At 44.0% G+C, this 22489-nt stretch overlaps 1 protein-coding gene across 3 annotated transcripts in view; it reads left to right on the top strand.

Annotated features, from left to right (window-relative positions):
• The window catches only part of LOC147893889 (RNase L inhibitor protein-like protein), a 68164-nt gene that overhangs the window by 17287 nt on the left and 28388 nt on the right, over nt 1-22489 (top strand). For all 3 annotated transcript variants that reach the window (XM_087386125.1, XM_087386124.1, XM_087386123.1), the window contains exon 8: nt 12555-12626. In XM_087386125.1, coding sequence (XP_087242251.1) covers nt 12555-12626 — 72 coding nt within the window. The remainder of the gene's footprint in view (nt 1-12554; nt 12627-22489) is intronic.

Below are 22489 nucleotides of genomic sequence, written 5' to 3'. Positions count from 1 at the left end.
CTAAGACAATAAACATCATCATATACATTCACAAAGCAGGGGATCCCATGGTGGCAAGGAACTACAAGACCATTATGGCTGGCCTTTGATGGCCAAGGTATATGGATCTATCAAAGCGTAGTGGAAAATGCAAACAGAAAGAGAGAGGAGAGATGCGAATACATGTTCGACCCGCTTAGACGGGGTGGACATGGTCACATGGTCGACTTGGTCAAGGCTATGGACATGGTCACATCGTCAATTTGGTAGCTTGGTGGATCATCTCACAAGGATGTTATCTCACCTAGTCCACTTCACGGTCAGTTCTTATGCAGTGAAGCCCCTTGTCAGAGATACAGGTGGCGCACAGGGCGGTGCACATGGAGTAGTTACATGTCTTCATCTCATGCAATGAAGCTCCTTGTCAGAGACAGGTGGTGCACATGGAGCAGTTACGACGATCCAACTGGGGAGAAGTTGGTAGTCACATAAGACATAAAGAGACGGAGCGGTGCATGGCTAAGGTGCAAGGGATAGCCAATAGGAGAAAGGATGGGAGATTTCCAGCTAGGGAGAGGTGAGAGTGAAGAGGGAAGATCATGAGGAGTTCAAGAGCCATTTATTCATTCTTTCAATGTATGGGATTTTTGGGAGGAATAGAGAAGAGAGAGAGAGAGAGAGGTTGGAGCTACGAGCTCACCTATTGCATTGTTGTATTGCTCTATCTCCAAGGTGGACTGGTGTACTTGGTTTCATTTCACTCTATGATATGCTTTCATTCGCAGAGTCTCCTCTATGCTTACCATTGTCAGTTATGATCATTGTTCTCTCCTAGTCATTTCCCAGAGTTCTCCTTCCTAGTCTTCACTTAGAGGGCGTTCTTTCCTTTCCTGTTCCGATTCACATCAATTCAAGCACCCACAAGCGCAATCCTTGCACTCTGTACTATCGTGTCATAGGTCCACGCATTTCTCGACTCTCACACTAGTGGCCCTTGGCCTTCGGTAACATCTCCGAAAGTGATTGGACCACACCTCACATAGCTTATGGCGATCACAGTGGGACACTGCTGGTGTTGAGTAGCAAAGAGTATAGACGTGTTTTAGGGCCTTAGCAGAGATTTTATGATGAGTAGTTCTGACACTCTTGAGGGAGCGAGTGAGGGAACAAGAAGGTACTTGAGAAGAGTGGAGAGAAGGCTCCCTGCAGATCAAACATGGTATAAGAAGCATTACATGTGACGGAAGTTGGAGAAGTCCTCCAGACGAGCACAAAGTGAAGCCATTGGTGCGGTTGCCAAGTTTATCGAAGCTCTCATTGACTTGGACTGGCAAGATCCATGGTGGTTAGATCGGGACTCTAAAGGAGAAGAAGAAGTGCAAAGGGGTGAACAAGTGAAGGAAGAAGGCAATAAGGATGAGGCTTCATCCGAAGCTCATATAGTTCAAGACAACATCTTCTCCCCTCTCGCAATTATGTCTTCATCAACATCATCTATTGGGTTGGCCACCGCGTCAGCATTCGACTTGACACAATAAACCGGTCAAAGTGCTATGCCACCTCTTATGCACAACCCTGGTTTCCTCCCCAGTCTAGCCTCAACATCCATGGCACCTCTTGGTTCTCATTTCGCTCTGGTCAAGTCCCTACCTTCCATGGAGGTAGCTTTGCAGATCTGGGTTTCTCACATTCAAGGTGGAGTGCCCTTCCCTTTACATATGGCAACAGCCCTCTCCAATATTAGTGACTTTTACCATGTGGTTGTTGGTACCAGAAGACGTGAGATTCTTAGACGAGAGGTTGGTGTTCGCGAGCAGTTGGCAGCCTTGTAGAGGGAAGAGTAGAAGAGGCCCCATGATGTTTGGATTCAGGAGCGTCTTGCTGCTCATCAACAGATTTTGTTGGATTAGAGAGCAGAGTATGCCTTTCATGCACAAGAGTCCTTCTGGATCCAGATGGGAGATAGAGTCAACAAGCATTTCTTCTCTACTCATGGACCCCAGGCATAGTAGAGAGTGTTTCTCAGCTTATTGACTTAGATGGAGTTTTGCAGTCAGATCCAGATGTCGTCATGCGCATAGCTACAGATTTTGATGTCTTTCTTCTCTCAGCAGATCCTAGTAGCGAGGCTATAGATGATGCCAGACAGGTCATATGGTAGTGTATTCTTATGTTGGTGAAACCAGATATAAGAGCCTCTCTTGATGCATCTTTCACCAACATTGAGTTCAAGTCTATGCTTCTTACCCTCCATAAGGGGAAGTGCCCAGGTTCAGACGGGCTTATACCCTCTTTTTTCTAGACCTTTATGAATATGATTGGGGATCACACCACCTCAACCCTGCAAGGTGTTTGGGACTCTGGTGAGATGCCTGACTCACTTACAGAGGGTCTCATACATCTAATCCCAAAAGGGGGGTGTATAAATTTAGTGTCACAATGGAGATCTATCACTTTATTGGGCACTTACTATAAAATCCTGGTGAAAGCAATCAGCTTGCGTTTTCATCCCATACCTCTAGATCTTATCCATGATACGTAGACGTGATTTGTTCATGGCAGAAGCATTTTTGATAATATATTCTCTTTTTGGGAAGCTTTTGAGTGGGCCATCTAGGCGGACAAAAACTAGCCATTCTTCTCCTGGACTTAAAAAAAGCCTATGACAGGGTAGATTGGGATTTCTTGGAGGGCACCCTTCATCATTTTGTATTTTCGGATGCATGGATCAGAGGGGTTTTAGCCTGTACAGATCAGTCCATAGCTAGGTGCTTATCGGGGGGACTAGGGGAGACAGATTTCAGATGTCAAGATCAGTCTGTCGGGGATGCCCTCTTGCCCCTTTTTATTTTCCTTTTTGTGGCTGAGGCTATGAGCATTTTTCTTAGATCTTGAACTGACATTCTTGGGCTTAGACTACCGCTCAAATAGGAAGAGGACCTCGTTAGTTGTGAGCTAGCAGGTGCTCACATTAATTGGTGCAAGTCCAATGGCTTTTGGATCAATGATGATGACACTCCAGACTGGGGGGTTGACTTGGATTTCACTTGGACTCTAAGGGTGTGTGAGTTAGACACCTACGATGCCAAGTCGGTATGGGTATCTCCTCTTCGCAGCAGTTGGAGAGCATTAGGAGGAAACTCCTTTTTAAGAGTTCAGCCAGGTTGGACCTTGCATCGAGGGTGGTGGTTGTTAACCAGGTTTTACTGGCCACGGCTTGGTATGTTTGCTCTTGTTGGTGTAGCTCCAGGGATTGCATCACTCAGATCATAAGGCATATAAGGAATTTTTTAATGGATTGGGCTAGATGGCACAGTAGACACTATTGGCACGGGTGCGTGGGAGACCTTCATCCTTCCCACGCAGGAGGGGGGTCTCAACATCATAGACCCAGATTTGCAGTATAAGGCCTTGCTTTGCAAATTTGTGGCTAGAGGTCTTACGCATGGGGGTGAGCCATGTAATTTTTTTTAAATTCATTGCATCCAGATGTGCAGCCCTCCTTAGGTGGAGACTGGATGGACATCACTAGATGGATTTTTCACTTCAGCCCGCCTCAGATCTCCTTTCTCCCCACTTATGGTCGCTATTCTGAAAGCTTGCGCCAGCTTCAGAAATACCCTTCGGAGAGTTCCTCCCTCCTCTCTCAAAGAGATTGATAGGCAGCCTATCATGCGGAATGACAGTATACTTGATGAGCATGGTAGGCAGCTTGGTTTGTCTCATTATATGCAACGGCCTAGGTGGGAGAGAGGCCCTGCCGCCTCAGTAGGTTCTTGGAAAGCAATTGGTCAATCACCTCAGATAGTGCAGGGAGGATACTTCAGATAGATGCAGCCTTACCCGTGATTGGGTGGATACAGATGACAGGACTGTAGTTTGTTCACAGTGGATGGGGGCTTTTTCGAGGACAGGTATTCCTTTTCAGGTCATTCGTTGCTTTTTTGGGAGCACAGGAGGATGCCTTGGTCTTTGATGATGTAAAGTCAGGTGGCAAGCTGTCTATTTCTTTAGATGATATCCTTTTGGACATGCCTTTTCAGCTGTCAGGACCATAGGCTATGTGGAACAGGGCAAGGACTCTGCTTGGCATATAGATATGAGCCATTGACTTTCTATCTCGGGCTCATGGAGGTTGTGTCTCTATGGAGGAGTCCCTATAAAGTATCACCGGTGGGATGCCGGAGAGTGGGAATGGATTGTTGCAGGGAACACAGAGAAGAGTCTCCCTTTCTTTGATTACATAGTCGGTAATGCCAAGAGGTTCTAGATCAGTTGTAGAGGTTGGATCTCTTCCAGAGCCCCTCATTGGGAGAGTTATCAGTTTCTGCAGATATGCAGAAAGTCTTTTGGGGAGACTCTAGAAATCCCAAAGAAATAGAAAGATCACTTTATTTTTTTGGCTTTATATTCATGGAGGGATTGCATTGAACAGGTGAATGTCCAGGTTTGAGGCAGACTCCACTTGTCCAAGTTTCTCGTCTACGGAGGAGTCGGTTCATCATTGCTTATGGGACTGCAGGCATGCGAGAGTGATATAGATAGGGGCTGCTAGGGTCCTCAGTACTTTTGTTCCTCCTTGTTTCTTCATGACTTGGGAATCAGTGGCTTGGCTCTCTTTGTTAGGACCTCAGATCTTCTATGAGTGGCAGGATGCTTCCTAGGCCATCTCCATTCGACGACACCTAATCGAGCCTTGCTCTCTGGAGGATGTGCCTATCTCCTACCATAGACGAGTACATGCTGATGTGGACTCGTCTTGGGAGATATTGGCTAGTATTACGGCTTGGCAGATTTGGAGGGCCAGATGCACATAGGCCTTAAAGGGATCTCAGGTCCACCCTTCCCACACCTTGGCCAGTATTTGGGCTGATACCATTCACACCTTGCTGGCCAGTAGGGCAAGCATGAAGGGATCCTCTCGGGTAGCCTCTGCCAGGATGGTTATATTCCTTACGGAATGGAGGGGCTCCCCCTTTTTCTCAGAGACTACAACAGGGTTGAGGTGGCATTTTCAGCCTCAACCTTGGTTTCTTTCCAGCTCTTTCTGAGTTTTTATTTACTCCTCTAGATTATTTATTTTCCTCATGCCCAACATGATGTATTTTCGCTTCGAGCTTGGTCACGCGAGTTTCTTTCATACTTAATAGAAGTCTTCTTCATGAAAAAAAATAAAACTTTATGTGAATAAAAAGAGAGAACAGATCTGCGAATAGATAGACAACAGAAACACGGCTAGAGAGAGATGATACTGCTTTGGAAAGTACAGGAACGCTGAGAAAAACTTCAATGAATGAACACGACCCCAGGGCTGAACTGCACCTCTGGTTGACTGAAATCTGAGGTAGAATTGCACCTCAAAAAATACCAACACTAGGCTGAAAACTGTGTCTATAATCTATAGAATACAAGGGCAAAGTGACCCTATATACAGGGGGGGAAATTAGCAGCAGACTGGCTGACTGACCTGTTGATCTAGCCGAATGACCCAACCAGGTCTAGTTTTTAACCTGTACTTGTCGGGTCGGGTTAATTCGACCTTGGTTAGGTCATTTAACCCGACCCTGGTCAAGGTCCTTTCTGGTCTCAACCAGGCTTGCATAGGTTGGCCAAATTTGGCCCTTACCAGCCTCTAAGCCAGCCCTAACCCAAGCCATTGTGCAGCCCTTCGTCTAGCTTTTACCCTGGTAGTGTGCCCTAGCTAAACCCCAATTGTTCTGCAAAAATACAATGAGAAAGGAACAATAACTACACTTCTCTCTAGGCGGGCACACCCACATAGAAGCCCTTCCTCCCTAATGTATAGACAACATCTGACCAACTTTAATTAGGATCGGCCTTGGAGATACACATCAGCTAGCACACTGAGAGACCAGGCGTGCAAGTGGCAGGGCAGACGGGATCACTCCACACTGGACCACATCTTTACCTTACGAGCCATTATAGAGGAGGCATACTTCCAAAAATAGAGGGTATACTGTTCTTTGTGGATTTTCCAAAGGCCTTCGATTTTGTACCTCCAACTCGACTCATAGCACGCGTTTGAGCCTTGGATATGGACACGATGTTATATGGGTAGTCATGGCCTTATATGAGACGATTATTGGTAGAGTGCACACCACAGAGGGAGTATCCAAGGAGGTGAGCCATACCATCGGGGTGAAGCAGCGATGCCCCTCTCCCCAACACTCTTTGGTCTATACATAGACGAGCTAACCTCCTTTGTAGACACATTGGGAGGTTGGGGGTTGCAATGAAGGAGGACGGGGCTGAATTGATGAAGCGCCAGAGATGGCAGGAAAGGGGGAAGAGGAGAGGGGAGAAAGAAAGAAAGAAAGAAAGAAATTTTATTATTGTCTTCGGAAGACCGATGGGTCTATGAGACTGAAAGAAAACCTGATACAAATCACCGTAAGGGTGGAGGAAAAGCAGAGATAGAGAGATAGGGGGGAAAAGGGGGGAGGGAGAGGAAGAGAGAGAGAAGGGGTGAGGGGAAGAGACAGAGAGAGATATTAGGAGAGAGAGTGTAGGCAGCACATAGGAGGAAGGAGGTGGGAGTAGATAGGATTAGCTGTCACATCCATTAAAGTACACAAATAGGTATGGATGGTGACTTATATAGTTCCCTCCACATTTCCCACCTAAGAGGCCTCAAAAGGTCCTCTAAAGGGCCCCTTTTTCCCCTTCATTACAGCCATCCCTTCATAGAATTTTTCCCTCAAAATTTTACAGCATGGCTATCCAAAAAGAGTGCAACAAACAGCAACTACTAATCAGTCCGGTAGGAGATAGGGGTGGTCCTGGACAATGCTTTCTGGCTGCCATGAATTTTCATCCTTAGGGAGTCCCCGCCACTTGATAAAATACTCTATGTAGACCTTGTTGTGGAGTACATGGTCTCTAAAACCCACAATGCACTCTGGACCATAGAGGATGTGGCCCTGCTCATCCACAGGTGGCAACTCAGGAAGAACATGGACATGTTGTCCCACATGTGGTTTCAGCAAAGACACATGGAAAACATCATGGATCTTGGAGGTACTGGGTAGCTCCAACTGATATGCTACCTTTCCAACCTTGCGGATGATCCTGTAATGACTGTATTACCTATGAGCAAGCTTTGTGTTGGTATTACCTTTCAGCGAGGCATAACGGTTCTTACGGAGACGCAAATGCACATAATCTCCCTCTTTAAAAGACAAATATATCCTGCGTTCATCCACATATTTCTTCTGCTTGGCTTGGGCACCCTGCATATTCGTTTTTACTGTAGAAGGGCATCCATCCTCTCCAAGTCATTCGGAGCTTGCTGATTTTTCACAGCCATGTCAGCAATTGAAGAAGGCATTCTTACCTTGCATCTGTACATTGCCTCAAACGGGCTCATGCCAAGGGAGAGATGCTTGGTACTATTGTAGCAAAATTCAGCAAGTGCCAACCATTTATCCCAATACTTCTGAGTGTCATGACAAAAGTGCCTCAAATATTCCTCCACCCATTTGTTCACCCTTTCCGACTGTCCATCAGTCTTAGGATGGTAAGCAGTGCTAGGTGTGAGCAATGTACCCACTGCTGTAAATACCTCTATCCCCGGGGTGTGGGCTGCCAAATAAACCAAAACTAGCTCCAGGCACACTCGCTGGTGCGGTGAAATGAGCACTAACCGGATGCATTCAGACGGGTCAACCCAAAAGAGATGGCTTGGCCTGCATGGATGGCCTGACATCCTGCAAGAAGGTGCTTTGCGGCATAGAGAATGCATCATCCAAGTCCAAATAATCACCATACTAGGGTTCATGCAACGGTCCAGAAGACTGATACTCGTAGGCACGGTGGGCATCTGCCATAAAATCCTTGCGTGGAGTAGAAAGCACATCTTGACTATCTGAGTGGTCCCTTTGCTTGGGTGCGGGCTGCTTGTGCACTTGTCCTGCATAGCCTGACCAATTTGTTGCTCGAGCTGCTGTCCCATTTGGGCAAGAGCCATATCCTACATAGCCATGGCCGTGGTAAGCTACTGGCTGAACTCGTGTCCCGTTTGGCGGAAAGCACCTTGGAGCATAGAAGCAAGGTATCCAAAAACTGTGTCTGCAATGCCAACGCTTCTCGAGATGCGGGAAAGAGAGGCTGAGTTGTAGGAATCTCCGTGCCACCAGTGGATGCACCGGCTGTGGAAGGCAATTGCTCATGCTAAGCAGCCTCATCACTATCATGCATTGTATCCCGAGGGGCACGCTTGGGTGGCATGGTGGCTGTCCCAGAGAGAGAAGCTCAAATGCAGGCAATGAAAGGGACTCGGAGAAATAGACAGCAAAACCCTGCTGTAATGAGTACCTAATATAGTGTGTAGAACAACTAAACGGTCCGATGGCGAAGCTCAAGATGACAATCGATGAAGAGGCTTCAAAATAGAGTTGAAATGACTCCAAACAGGCTGTGAGAGGCCCTTAAAAGAGGCTGGAAAAGTTGACTTTTTGCCCTCTTTTTTTCTTTTGGGGGGGGGGGGGGTGTGCCCCTACGTCACCTAGGACTGTTAGGACAACACTAACCTAAGACCTCTATGACAAATAGTACACTGACTTAGTCTAACCGAACCTAACCTACTAACTGAACCTTAGTTAGGTTAACCTAACTGGACCGGTGGGAATTTTCGGAACAGAAAGCCATCCAGTTTGATCCCATTGCAACTTTTTTGCGCCCATCTAGCAAGCAATTAACCTAACCTAACCTAACCACTGAACTTGGGTTGAGGCAGCGGCGCCAAAAATCAACGGACGGCCGCGGGGGTGCGGTGTGGCAACGACGGGATTGGCTCACGGTGTTGATGGGCTCGGGTGATAATGGCTCACAGCGACGGCAGATGGCAGGATGGGCTCACGGGACGAGGATTCACGGACTCAGGGACGGGCATCGGATGGAAGGCGACTAAGGCGGGCAGCGAAGGGAAGGCGATGAGCTGAGGGGATGCCGGCTGAGGGGATGCTGCCTAATAGGATGTTGTGGATGCCAGCTGATGGGCTATTTGGGTCTAAGGTCTAAGGGTAGCAGATTCGAGGTGGCCAAATTATGGTCAGCTACTCTAATGAAGCGCCTGCTAGCTCTGTTTTGACGACGTTCAAGGTTTAATGATTATTGAACGCAGGTTGAACTGCAAGCACTGGCTGTAGTACGTTGAGTCGTTGGCGCCATCACCTCCCGTATCTAGGATGAAGGATGAATGGTGCCAGATCAGATCTCTAATACCAATGCAATGAAGGAGGCCACGGCTGAATTGGTGAAGCGTCGGAGATGGCAATAAAGGGGGAAGAGGAGAGGGGAGAGGAAAGAGGAGAGAGAGAGATAGGGGGGAAAGGGGGGAGGGAGAGGAAGAGAGAGAGAAGGAGTGAGGGGAAGAGAGATAGTGAAAGATTGGGAGAGAGAGTGTAGGCAGCACGTAGGAGGAAGGAGGTGGGAGCAGATAGGATTAGATGTCACATCCAAAAAAGTACACAAATAGGGGTGGATGGGGACTTATATAGTCCCTCTACATTTCCCACCTAAGAGGCCTCTAAAGGTCCTCTAAATGGCCCCTTCATTACAGGGGTCGACTTTTGCACATTGCATCGTACCCATCTTGCTTTGTGCAGACGATGTAATGCTGATATCAGGCACATTAGAGGGTCTGCAGAGTCCCCTGAGAGCCTTGCAAGACTTTTGGGGGCGCCGAGATATGAAGGTCAACCTAGGTAAAACAAAGGTATGAGCTTCAGCATTAATGAGGCTCAGCTTCAACGCGAGGCCTTCACACTTGCAAGAGAGACAGTTGACACAATTAGATCATATGTATACTTAGGGTGCACACTTATAGGCCCTAAGTTACCATGAAACTGGCAAACACGGTTTCAACTGGCCAGAGGGCATGCTTCCTTGTCTAGACGAGAGAGTCAATGCCTCTGGGCGCACTTCCAACATGTGAACACGAAATCCCTTCTCTTTGACTCTCTAGCTAGACCAGCTGCAATTCTATGCAGGGGCCTTTTGGGCCATAGACTTGAGGGAGGATGAGTGGATGGGCTAGCAGAGTTTGCAGCGAGACTCCTACACATAGATACATCATTTAGATTATCACCTACCTAAATCGGGTCAAACAATTTGGCTGGATAGATGCACGTCAGCAAAGACTGCCATGGAGAGCCCTTTCATAATCTATATAGCTTGCAACTAAGGGAGATGAAAGGTGTTGGTATGCACAAGTATCCAGATGGTTTTGATTGTTCCAGGGCAAGTTTCTTGACCACCTACCACCATACTAGTACTCGCTAGATGTGCTTGACATAGCAGGAGATCCATCAGATCATTAGCGGCGACCTATAGCAGGTTTACATCCATAGGACATGGACATCCCCCCAGCACCCACATGTGACGAGGATGGCCTTCTAATACAGAGAGCATTTCCTTCATTCGGATGATGACAGCTTTATCCAAGCACTGGGATACTCAAATCCATGCAATACAGATTGCCATGGGCCAGGTGAGGACATATCACAGACTCTAAATCAAGGCAGGGCACAGATCATAGATTTCTAAGGCTCTGCACCATATGCGACATATAGGAGGTAGAGACTGAGGACATGCCTGCTTGATTGTGCTCGTTATACTATAACATCCAAGGGAGATACCATTGCCTTTTCACTAGGGGGTTATTGACATGAATCGACTCATTGACTATCCAGATTAGAGGTGTGATGCACTCTTTGTACACGGGGTTACTTGACTGAGGTCCAGGATCATGAGACATACTACGCTATACGGCCGAGGGATGCGTCAATTTTACGAGCAAAAACCTATGAGCAGGTTTATCCGAGCGTGTTTTTCAAGAGATTTTTAAAAATGTTTTTCTTTAGGAAACATGGTTTTTACACTTTTATTTTCACTAGAACTAGATCCCTTTATCATAAAAATATACAGACTAGTCACTCATTCATTTTTACACAACATAATTTTCTTATTTAGAGACATCTCTTTGTACCCCTGTTATTACCTTAAAAAAGTGTTGATTCCTTTAAGAAACATTCCTCATAATCACTCTCAATGTAATAATACTATGCATATATAATTACTTATTAACACATTTATATCATATGGCAATATCTTTTTAGTGTTTTTATAGCATATTTATGGACATGTTTCTAAAGAAGTTTAAATTACTATAAATAAGTATTAACTTGGGCTTATATATCACTCTCATAAAATACATGTAATATTTAATACTATATATGAAAGATTTTCCAAAATATAACTCCATAGATGTGCTCAAATGGGGTGTTCCGATCAATTTGAGTGGTTGAATGACTATATTTGGACATTGGATATGAAAGTTATGTCACTTTTAAAAGTGCTGTCCAAGGTAGTTTCGCCAGCGAAACTACCTTGGGAGACTTGCTTCAAAGGGGTTTCGCTGGCGAAACTACCTGGATGGCTTGCTTCAATGAGTTTTCTTTGAAGAAACTCTTTCATGAAGATAGGTTGAGAGAGGGTTTTCAATGTCACCCCCTATTAAGTAAAAGTTGTAAGAAGGATCATAAGGGAATTTTCATAGAGAAGTCTACTCTACATGTGGGTTTCTTCAAAAGCCATCCCATTATGCTCTCACCATTCCTACAGATTCACCTAAAGATTTTTGTATAAAATAGGCATTGCTATAATACTTTGCATATTTCTAAGTGAAACTATGTTTTCTTCTGATCGATTTTTGCCATATTTATGCATAGTTGGAAGCTTTCTTTTTCCTTCGCTCGGACGCTCGGAAGATTTCGCTCAGAAAATGCTCGTCCCCTACGGCCGAGATAGCACGAGATCACCAACTTCTTCATCACGGGAGAAGAGCTGATCGGAGACACCATGACCGTGACCGTGACCCCGACTTTCATAAGGTTAGGTTAACAGGAGGTTGGATTTGGGCATGTGAGCACCCGATCCATTCGGGTACTATCATTGCAGTGTCGCGACGTCAGGCAACATCACATGGCCCCCGAGTATGCCCTACAGAGAGGAGTTAGGTGCGCCAGTGACAGATCTCTGATATGTTTCAAAGACAATAGGACTCTATATGGGATCCTATTTGGGCCCACCTAGAGCTGAGATCATGCACTTAGAATTGGACAGGCCATGACATGACATGATAGGACTTATTCCTGACTTATAGAGGGCTCTCTTTGAGTCTGTATTATTCACTATGAGCTTTCGTGTGTATCAATTCATCAATAGTATATTTTTTCTTTGGAGATGTGCTAGACACCTCTAGTTCCCCTCCATTGGGGTGTATTTCTCATGATGGATTTGGGCTGCTTGGTCTCATAGGGTTTTTTGGCTTTTCATAGATATCAATAAACCTTTCTTTCTTTCTTTTCTATGGTTTGAATGATGTACCTAGGAAGTGCAAGTGATTAATATTCATTGGTTAGAGATTCAATCTTCTATGAAGTTCAAATCTGTTATCAGGCAAGGTGATTTGTGCATAATATGTTTTCATTGAAGCCGTACTGATATTGATCTATGTAAAAAGTTTTTTACGTATTTTTTGATTGAAATCTCAGTGGTGAAGAGGTGACATCTATGAAATTGCTAAGCAAGTTCAAGTGGGGTCACGCTTTTCTCTCATTGAATGGGTATGGATTCTTAGGTTTCTGTTGTCATTTTATTTGGCTTCAAAAGTTTGTGCTGGAGACTGGACTTTGATACACAACCCTGTTCTTTCAAATCAGTTTATATGTGCCATTTCTTCCTCATGAGAAAGGGACGTGAATGAAAAGCAATAGAAAAATCCATGGCCTTTTAGAATAAGATTATAGGGAAAAATGACTGGACTTTGATACATAACCCTGTTCTTTCAAATCAGTTTATATGTGCCATTGTTTTCTCATGAGAAAGGGACGTGAATGAAAAGCAATAGAAAAATCCATGGCCTTCTAGAATAAGATTATAGGGAAAAATAAAGCTAGATGATGTTTATGCTCTCGAGATGTCTGATGCTGATCATTGATGCTTTGTGAATTATAGATACATGAAACAGAAGATGTATCCAATTAAGTACAGCAACCTTATAGTCCAATTTTCGCTCCATGTTCTAGGATATCTAGTGTTGGTTTATAAAAATATGCTGTCTGATTTGCAAATTCTGGAGAAGTCCTGTCAAATAATCTTATAACTTCTGCATGGAAACGAGGAACATGGTCTAAGGCATTTGGAATCCATAACATAAGCAAAGTAAAGGGAAATGGCACAGAGAGACAAAATTAAGTGCGAATCACAATTGAAGAAAATGATGGTGTACACAACCTCAGACAATATTGTTTTGTAATATGAAAAGAACAATTCATTGCACAAAACAAATCTTTAGCTTTTAATTGTTAGTAATTTGAGCTGATCTATCATTGATTCTCTTGGTCCTCCTATTGGATTAGACTAGACACCTATACGCGTGTAAGCCTCTAAATGAGGACATGGGGGAGGTTGACATACGGCATATGTAGAAAAGGGGGATGGACTGGGGTTGCCGTGTGGGCAACAACCTGGCTGCCACATGGATGATGGGCAATACAGGGATCTCCTTGTTGCATTGGATTATGGGCAGCCACATGGGACCCACACCAGCATCTAGGGTTGGCTGTGTGCCTTGGATCAGGGCTGAGCTAGGGATGTTATATGTCTAGCTAAAGGATGCAGTTGCACAACCATGATAATCAAAATGATTGCTGTGAATGCGGTGATACCCCATGTCTAGCTGGTGGAGAGAGCACACGAGGCATGTGAGATCTTTAAGAATCTCTATCATGAAAAAAATACAGGGGAAATCATCATGCTCCAGAATTAGTTGTTCACCATGATGATGGGCTCATGACTTGTGAAGATGAAGATTCTCATTTACAAGGTGGAGAACAATCCATTGGCTATACTTTTGGTTAGTAAGCTTCCCAAGAGCTATCAGGGTTGGTGACAACTGTCACCATTTGGTACTTCTCTCAAGAAATAAAATATAATCTTTATTAGAAATTGACTTCGGTCAAAGAATGTTTTTTTTCATAAAGTATGAATGAGAACCGCAAGAGCAAGCTCTAATGCGGGAGTACATCATGTCATGCATGAGAAAAAAACCGGCTCAAAAAGAGTGAACAAAAATCCAAGGTGGAAGCTGATAATGCCACCTCAACCTTGAAGGAGACTCGGAGAAGAAAGGAGATCCTCTCCAAACTCTGAAAAAAGTCTCTCCTGGCTGTAGCTGTCAAAGAATTTTGAATTTGGTTAACCAAGAATTAGTTTTATTGTTTTACTTTTGCTTTGCATTGGTAAAAGAGAACTGTGGAGACGCCCACAAGGGACTAGGATTAGTCCAAGAACTAGGAATGCATGCATTTTGCTAACCTCTAATGGGTTAAAGTGTGGGAATTTGTTTGTGCAATGTGTAGGACCCAAGAGAGTGCAAAAAGGACCCAAGATTGGGGAGAAAACACAAAAACTAGGTCCCTCAAGGCTCTAAAGCAAGGACAAGGGGGCGCCTATTTAAAAAGAGGGCCCACAAGACTAAAAAGGCGCCTAAAGCCTACAATTTAGGAAGAAAAGCCTGAAACAAGCCGTCACTAACCAATGGGTGGTAAGATCCACTTTAACCACAGCATACACAGTAAATAATCAAATTATCAATCACCACAAATTAAATCACAGGGAGCTAGAGCGCTCCTACTCAGAAACAAAGACACCGATTCGCCCCAAACACTAGCCCCCCCTTGTGGTATTTCTTTAATATTCATATAAAGCCAAGAGGATAATTAGAAGGTCTCCTGAAAGCGCACCACAGGCAAACCACTGCCCACAGAGACTTCCAATATCCTGCACACCGTGCAATTCCTGCTCAACTTTATACGATGGATATGCATCCAATCACTAGGGAATCATGCACTCTTCCTTCCGACCAAGCGTGGAACAGAACCCAAAGGCATAAACTATCTGTCTGCTTATTGCAACTGCACAACCAAGTGCTCAGCCAGCCAAACACGGCTAAACAGTTGCAGAAAGCCAAAGACAGCCAAATTTTTGGCACAATCAGCCAAGAGAAACCCTTCCAAGACAGGTCACCCCTCTTTGTAGTCACCTTGGCCATTGGAAAAGGCCCTAACTCAGCAGTAGCTGACAGAAATCAGCCAAAAAACAGGTCGCCCCTCTTCCTGCAGCCTGTCTGCAATCCGGGAAGCAGCAAGATGGGTCGCCTTTTCTCCTAGAGCCCAAAAATCAGTGAAATCAGCCTATAGAAGAGTTCACAGCCCTCCTGGAGCCCAGAAAACAGCAAAAGCAGCCTGAAGAGAACTCGCAGCACTTCCTACTCAGCTTCTGGTAGCAAACACAGTCTCCAAAGAGATCACCCTGCCTCATGGAGGTCACCAACAAAGGCAAAAGACCAAAAACTTAGCCAGAAACTAGTCGCCCTGGCCATGAGTTCCCCTGAACTCCGAGCGAAGAAGAAACCGAGCAAAACCCACCAAAATGACATTACTGCATAGTCCGATTTTGGTGATTCAAAAGTCGATTTGGGGGTTTTGGGACACTTTAGATGCATTAGTAATGTCAAAATATCCAAAAATTTGTGCTCCATGTTAGGAAAAAAATTCCCACAACATGTTCTAGCCTACAAAAAACTTTCTCAGAAATGCCATGAAATGCTATATGTTTTGATGATGTTTAGGAGGAATTGAATGTAATTGCTTTTAAATGGTAAGGAAACATTATGATGATGTTAATGTTGATGCAGTTTTGGGCAATTTTTTTTGCATATATCAGGCCACACCAATGCATTCTGAGTGGCCCAAACCTCCCAAAAGTTTTGATGTAGAATTTGGAGATTTTGACATCTCCAATGCATCTGGAGTGCCCCAAAACCCCCCAAACGACTTTTGAATGACCAAAATTGTACTTTAGATGAGGGAGAAATGACATTTTTAGGCAATTTGCCTAGATCAGGCCGTGGTGGCGCGGCCTGATCTAGGCAAAAAAATTTTCCTCAAAATGTCCTTTCTCCCTCATCTCAAAGTCTGATTTTGGTGATTCAAAAGTCATTTGTGGGATTTAGGGCACTCTGGACGCATTGGTGTTGTTCCCGGCATGGGTGCTCTTGTTTTAGAGGTTTTAATCATGTTAATGTAATTTTAAAAACTGCTAAGAACTAGAGCACGTGTGATAAACACCCCCTAAACATTCAATAATTTATAAGACGGCTAAGAGGCATCAAATTCAATGATGGTGATGATGCATATGCATGCCTCTTTTAGTAGGTTTCACTCGTTTTTTCTTCGCTCGAAAAATCTCGCCAAAGTTTGGGAATAGGCTGTGGCCACACATCTTGTCTAGGAAAGTTGCAACTAATTTTCTCTCTCTTCTGACCTGAATTTGGCCTCCTGCATGCCAAACTGGTGTTCTGTGCTATTTTTGGACAACTGTGCCAAAAATAGTAAGTTTTGATTGCACCACTCTTTTGCCTCTCTAGTGCACACATTGGTCCTAGGAATTAATTGCCTAGTAATTGGCTTAATTTTGAGGGGTCCAGTAGGAATTTTGATTCCCCAAGTCCCGCACATGTGGCCAGACTTCTGTGCCCCAGAGGCTCAAGGTAGTCACACGCAAATTACTGGAGTTGCAAAATCAAAATTCCCATAAATTCACGTCCTCGTGACATACCCCCTCTTGAAAGAAGGCAAACGTCCGCGATTGTCTGCAAACAAAAATATTATCAATTGCTCCGATACCCAGATCCCGATATTTCCCCCAAGTTTGCTGTCCACCTCTGGCGAGAATTTTGCACCTTAGCTTCAGCATCTCCAAGGTATTCTCCACCATATTTAGCACAAGGATATCTTCGCAAGCAGGCCCAAGTATCTCCTATCGGAAGAATCTCTCTTGCGTGGATATCCCCCTCTTCCAATAGCAGCTCAGTACCTTCTTCCGGATCTGTGGACTCTGCAATCTACCCCTATCCTTTCGAGAGCAATAACACCTACACCTGCATCATCAATGTTACCTCCTTTAGGACGCCCTCTGCCAGACTTCCACAGGTGATTCCATCCTGTATCCCTTGCCCCATCCAACATGAGCAATTTTAGGGAGTAGCCCGGACCTTCCTTCAAAGATGGTACAAACTAGAGCACAATATCTTTGTGCTCTCCTCATAGGAAACTTAGACATGTCGAACCGCTCGCGTGCAACCTTTATGGTGGTTAGAGAACTGAATCCAAACAAATCTCTTGATGAGACTCAACATGGTCAAGCACTATTTCCAACTACAGATTTCTCAACTTCAGGACAACATTTGCGACCTGGTCTAGAAAGTCCAACAATTGCAGGATTCTCAGAGCAGCTCAGACCCTCAAGGATGATGCAGCGCCATCGAACGATTATAAGGACCCGATTGCATGAGAGGTAGAAAAAGTCGAACTTTGTGTCCTCTACCGTTTACTTAAGGCATCAAAAACAAAAAGACTTGACATTAAATTACCGGAAGCCTATGCTGGTCAACGAAATTGCCGAACAGTTGATTAGTGGCTCGCCAAAATGCACATGTATTTTGACACTATCAACCTTACCAAAGGCAAGAATATTGCACTGGTTGCCTCCCTCCTAAAGAATATTGCATTTCTTTGGTGGCAAAGACACTTAAAGGATGGAAAATTTGTGATCACCTTGGCACATTTTGAACACGTGCTCCATAAAGAGTACATATCTACTAATCAAAATTTCCAAGCACGATCAAAACTTCAACAGTTGGAACAAATTGGCTCCCTGTCAGCCTACATCTCTCAGTTCACCACATTGGTGCTGGAGATAGATGGCTTGACTGATGATGATCGGCTCCATGCATTCATCTCAGGCCTCAATCCCTCATTACACATTGATGTCCTAACATTTTCACTACTACTGATGCTATTGCTTACACAAAGCGTATAACAGATTTCCAAAGTAGAAGGAAGCAGGGTTCTAATAAATCTTGGAACTCTACGTCAACCAAAGGTTCTCGTCCTCAGGATATCTCTAAGTTCAAGAAACAATCGGGTAATCAAGGTCCTCGGTAGTCTCAAGATCCCAACAAATCCAAAAAATCCTATGCTGGTTCCCAACAAAAGCAATACTTCAAGGATCGTTTCTCTACTTCTTCTCAAATCCACGACCGCCATTAGCAACATAAAGGTGCGGCCACAGGCAAGAAGAACGGAATCAGCACAAAAAGGACTTTGGACCATCTGCACTAGTGACCATGGATGGTTCGATTGTCCAAAGAGACCCAAACAAAATTCCAATATGGAACCTAGCACTTCCCAGTCTGAAGACGCTATGCTAGCACAAGACAAGAAAGGCAAAGCTGGCCAAGTGGCGATGAACACCATTCACATGAGCCTTACCAGCAATCTCGAACCTTCCGTGGCCACTCAAGTACTTTGTGTCCAAGGATCGATTCGTGGTACATTGGTCACTATTCTCATTAAGAGTGGCTGTTCTCATAACTTCCTTGCTAGTTCTTTGGTCGAACGACTTCGGTTGACCACTAGTCCTAGTAACAAGGACTACCAAATAGAACTTGCCAATGGAACAACCTTCTTGTGCAACACTAGGGTCCAAAACCTGTCCTTCTACATCTAGCAATTACGGACAAGTTAACTTTTGACTTCATGCTCCTCTCACGGTACGATGCCATCCTCAAACATTAGTGGCTCTATGACTATGACCTGTTACTCAGTTTTTGTAGCCATGTAATTCAGTTTGTCCAACGTGGGAAACTTATCAAGATAACTTGTTCTTCCAGGGATGGTCCTTCAACACCGGTTGCCTTTGTTGTATAAGTTACGAAGTGGGCTCGCAAACGATGAGTTTAAATTGCACTTTTGTTTGTTACCCAACCTTAGACAAGCATTTTTTCAGCCTTAACTGGACATTTTTCCACAGGAATTGCCAAAGAAGTTATTACCTCGACGACCAGTGGATCATGCAATCAACCTTCTTCGAGGAAGTAATCCACCGTCGAAGCCTCCTTATCAGATTTCTTTGACACAACACGAGGAAATCCATAGACAGGTGATAGAACTACTCGACAAAGGTCACATCTGGCCTAGTCGTAGTCTTTTTGGTTGTCCTGTGCTATGCGTGGAAAAAAAGATTAAGTCGATGCACCTCTGCATCGATTACCGAGCACTCGACAAGCTCACCATAAAGAACAAGTATCCATTGCCTCGCTTCGATGATTTATTTGATCAACTTCTGCATGCAATACACTTTTCCAAGATTGATCTCTGTTCTGGTGTCATCAACTTCGAATATGTAGAGGGCGATGAGTACAAGATAACTTTTCGAACGAGGTACGAACATTATGAATGTTTGGTCATGCCTTTTTGATTGAACAATGCCCTTGCCACATTTATGACACTAATGAACAATATCTTTAGGCCCTACCATGACATTGTCTATGTAGATAACATGCTGATTTTCAGGATCGGCCACCAAAAAAATCTACAATACGTTTTTGAAGTTCTCCGAGCCAATTCTCTCTACATCAACATTGAGGAAAGTGAGCTCTTCAAAACCCAACTTGAATATTTGGGACATGTCATTTGAGCTCAAGCATCTCTGTGGATCTTGAGAAGGTTAAGGTAATCCGTAATGGGCCTACTCTAAGGAACGTTCATGATGTACGCTCTTTTCTCGGTTTGGCAAACTTCTATCATACAAAGGTCTACAAATTTTTCGAGATTGTAGCTTTTATGTCCGGATTTTGAAAAGCATTGCAATATTTCAGTGGCTTCCTAAAATAGAGTATAGTTTCCAACATCTCAAGCAAGTACTCACTACAACACTTGTTATGCTTACATAGCAAAGCCGGCTCTCAAAACAAAACAAAACTTTTGCAGACCCAAACCTTCCATTGGAGGTCATAACTGACACTTTTGACATAGCTACAGGAGCAGTTTTGATGCAAGTAGGTAGAGTCATTGCTTTTGATAGGCATAAACATTTTGATATCCAAACTAGATATCCAGTTTATGATAAGGAGTTTCTTGCTATGGTTCATGCCTATCACTCGTGGAAACATTATCTCATGGGAGACGACTCTGTTGTAAAGACAGATCAATCAATCAGCCAGTTATGAATGCTTGTCAAGCATGCTAGGTTGATTTGGGACTGCACAATGTAGTTGCAGATGCTCTTAGTAGATTAGCTCTAGCTTTAGCTATGGTGATCTCTACGCTCTCTGTAGATATTCCGAATTCTTTCAAAGGAAAATATCTTCAAGATAAAGACTTCGGCACAATAGTATAGGTTCTTTCCAAAGATCATCCTTCTACCTCGGACCAAAAGATTTACTCATCCTACTCTTATGTTGATGACCTTCTGTATCATCAAGATCGCATCCGTGTGCCACACGACAAGGATGTTTGAGATCTTTTGTTAAAAGAGTATCATTTAGTTCCTTATGTTGCACATCCCAGGGTAGACAAGACTTACAGGTTACTCAGTGCAACATACTACTGGCCTCAAATGAAGAGCTACATCATCGAGATGGTTACTTCTTGCTTATCTTGTCAACGAATGAAAGTAAGCAAACGACTTCCAGTAGGACTTCTTTAGTTGCTTATCTTGTCAACAAATGAAAGTAAGAAAGTGACTTCCAACAGGACTTCTTTAGCTACTTTTTGTACCAATCGAAAGATGGGAAAGCATTTCCATGGATTTTTCTACAATATTGCCACGATCCTCCAAAGGAAACACTCAAATAATGGTAGTCGTTGATTGATTGTCCAAAATAGCACATTTTGTTGCGTGCAAGAGAAGTGCCCAAGCTCCAGACATTGCACAATTATTCATACAACATATCTCTGACACCATGGATTGCCCAAGAATATCATTTCCGACAGAGATTAGTTTACCAATCATTTTTGGGTTTCTCTTTTCGAATATTTAGCCACACCTTTATTCTTCAGTTTAGCCTATCAACCAGAATTAGGTGGATAGGCTGAAAGAGTTAATCAATTCTTGAAAGAAGTGCTATGACATTATTCAGTCAAGTCTGTCTGCCGCTCCTCGAGCTCACCTACAATAACTCTTTCCATAGTGCCATCATCATGACTCCATTCCAAGCAGCATATGGACAGAATCCGATAGTACCAACGAATTTCGTACTTCAAAATCGAGTGGCCGTAGCTGAGCAGCTTGATGCAAGGCATTCTAGTCCAAGTCAAAGGATCATATGCGTAAAGTACAAGAGCGGTATCAACAGTCCGCCAACAAATGCCGAGGTCATCTTGAATTTGAAACTAGCGACATGGTGCTGTTATTTGTAGCTCCACATTGCTGCAAGACGGTCAAGCCTGTGTTCCTGAAGTTGTGGCGAATATATATTGACCATTCCAGATCATCAAGAAACATTCAAATTTAAGTTATAAATTGGAATTACCACTATCCTAGGGTAAAATCTATCCTACATTTCATATTTCTTGGTTAAAAACATATATTCCAGATGAGAAGAAATTCATCCTCCAGGCGACTATTTTTCAGAAATTGAAGATGATTGTGTTGTCCTTCTGAGTGTATTTAGGAGCATCGACAGTGAGACCCGGCATCAACTCATCATGGAATTCCTTGCTTTTTGGTGTAATTTGGATGACTCTGATGCTACTTGGTTACATCAATATTTCTAGAATTTACCATGATATCTTCTACACCGTTTCATATTCTCCACCAGGGTCTTATTTTGAGTGGGAGGGGATGTCACGATCTGTGACATATTTCTTTCCTTATACCTAGACCTATGGATGGTGGGATGAATGGACACTTGTGGAAAGGTATGCCCTTTCTCGACGGGACACTTCCCATGATGCACAACCTTTCACAAGAGACATATTCATATGAAGAGGACTACTACTAGTACTATTGTAATGCACCCTCTCATCAAGGGTCAACACCCTTCACGAGGGGTACACACACCTCTTCATGCACATGCCTTTTGGAAGCGCACAGCTTTTCATGTGTGGCTCTTCACTCTCTAAATAAGAGAGGCCCAATTGTATGGATCACCCCCTCCAGACATTTCAAGCAATACAATTATTCCTTGTTCTCTGCTATTTTAGTCTCCTTTGAGCTCCTTACAACATTCATAATAATAGAATACTAGGATTTCTTACATTTATAGTTCATTTGCATTTTGCAAGCTGGAATTTCATTCTCGCTTCCATTTTCAACAGAGGAGTTACCACATGCTTGCTTGGCAAAGAGGCCACGGAGGAGGATCACACAGCAGCATGCCCCAGAGATGTGGATGGAGTGGACACAGTGGAGAAAGTAGGGGGCTGTCAATGGGGAGGCTCGATAGGATGATGTCTCATGTACTTGCGACAAAGATACGGTATACTCTTGGATCACATCCAAGCCCTCAACGTTTCCAGTATTTGATGATGTACCCTTTTTTCTTCTAAGTAACACCTCGGCCTGTAGGACCTCCTCA

Source organism: Dipteris shenzhenensis, chromosome 15, assembly GCF_047967505.1.
Source record: "Dipteris shenzhenensis isolate YYH24624 ecotype China chromosome 15, Dip_SZ_1.0, whole genome shotgun sequence".
NCBI lineage: Eukaryota > Viridiplantae > Streptophyta > Polypodiopsida > Gleicheniales > Dipteridaceae > Dipteris > Dipteris shenzhenensis.
Note: the sequence above shows the minus strand (reverse complement) of the source record. Positions and strands in the feature narration are given on the sequence as shown.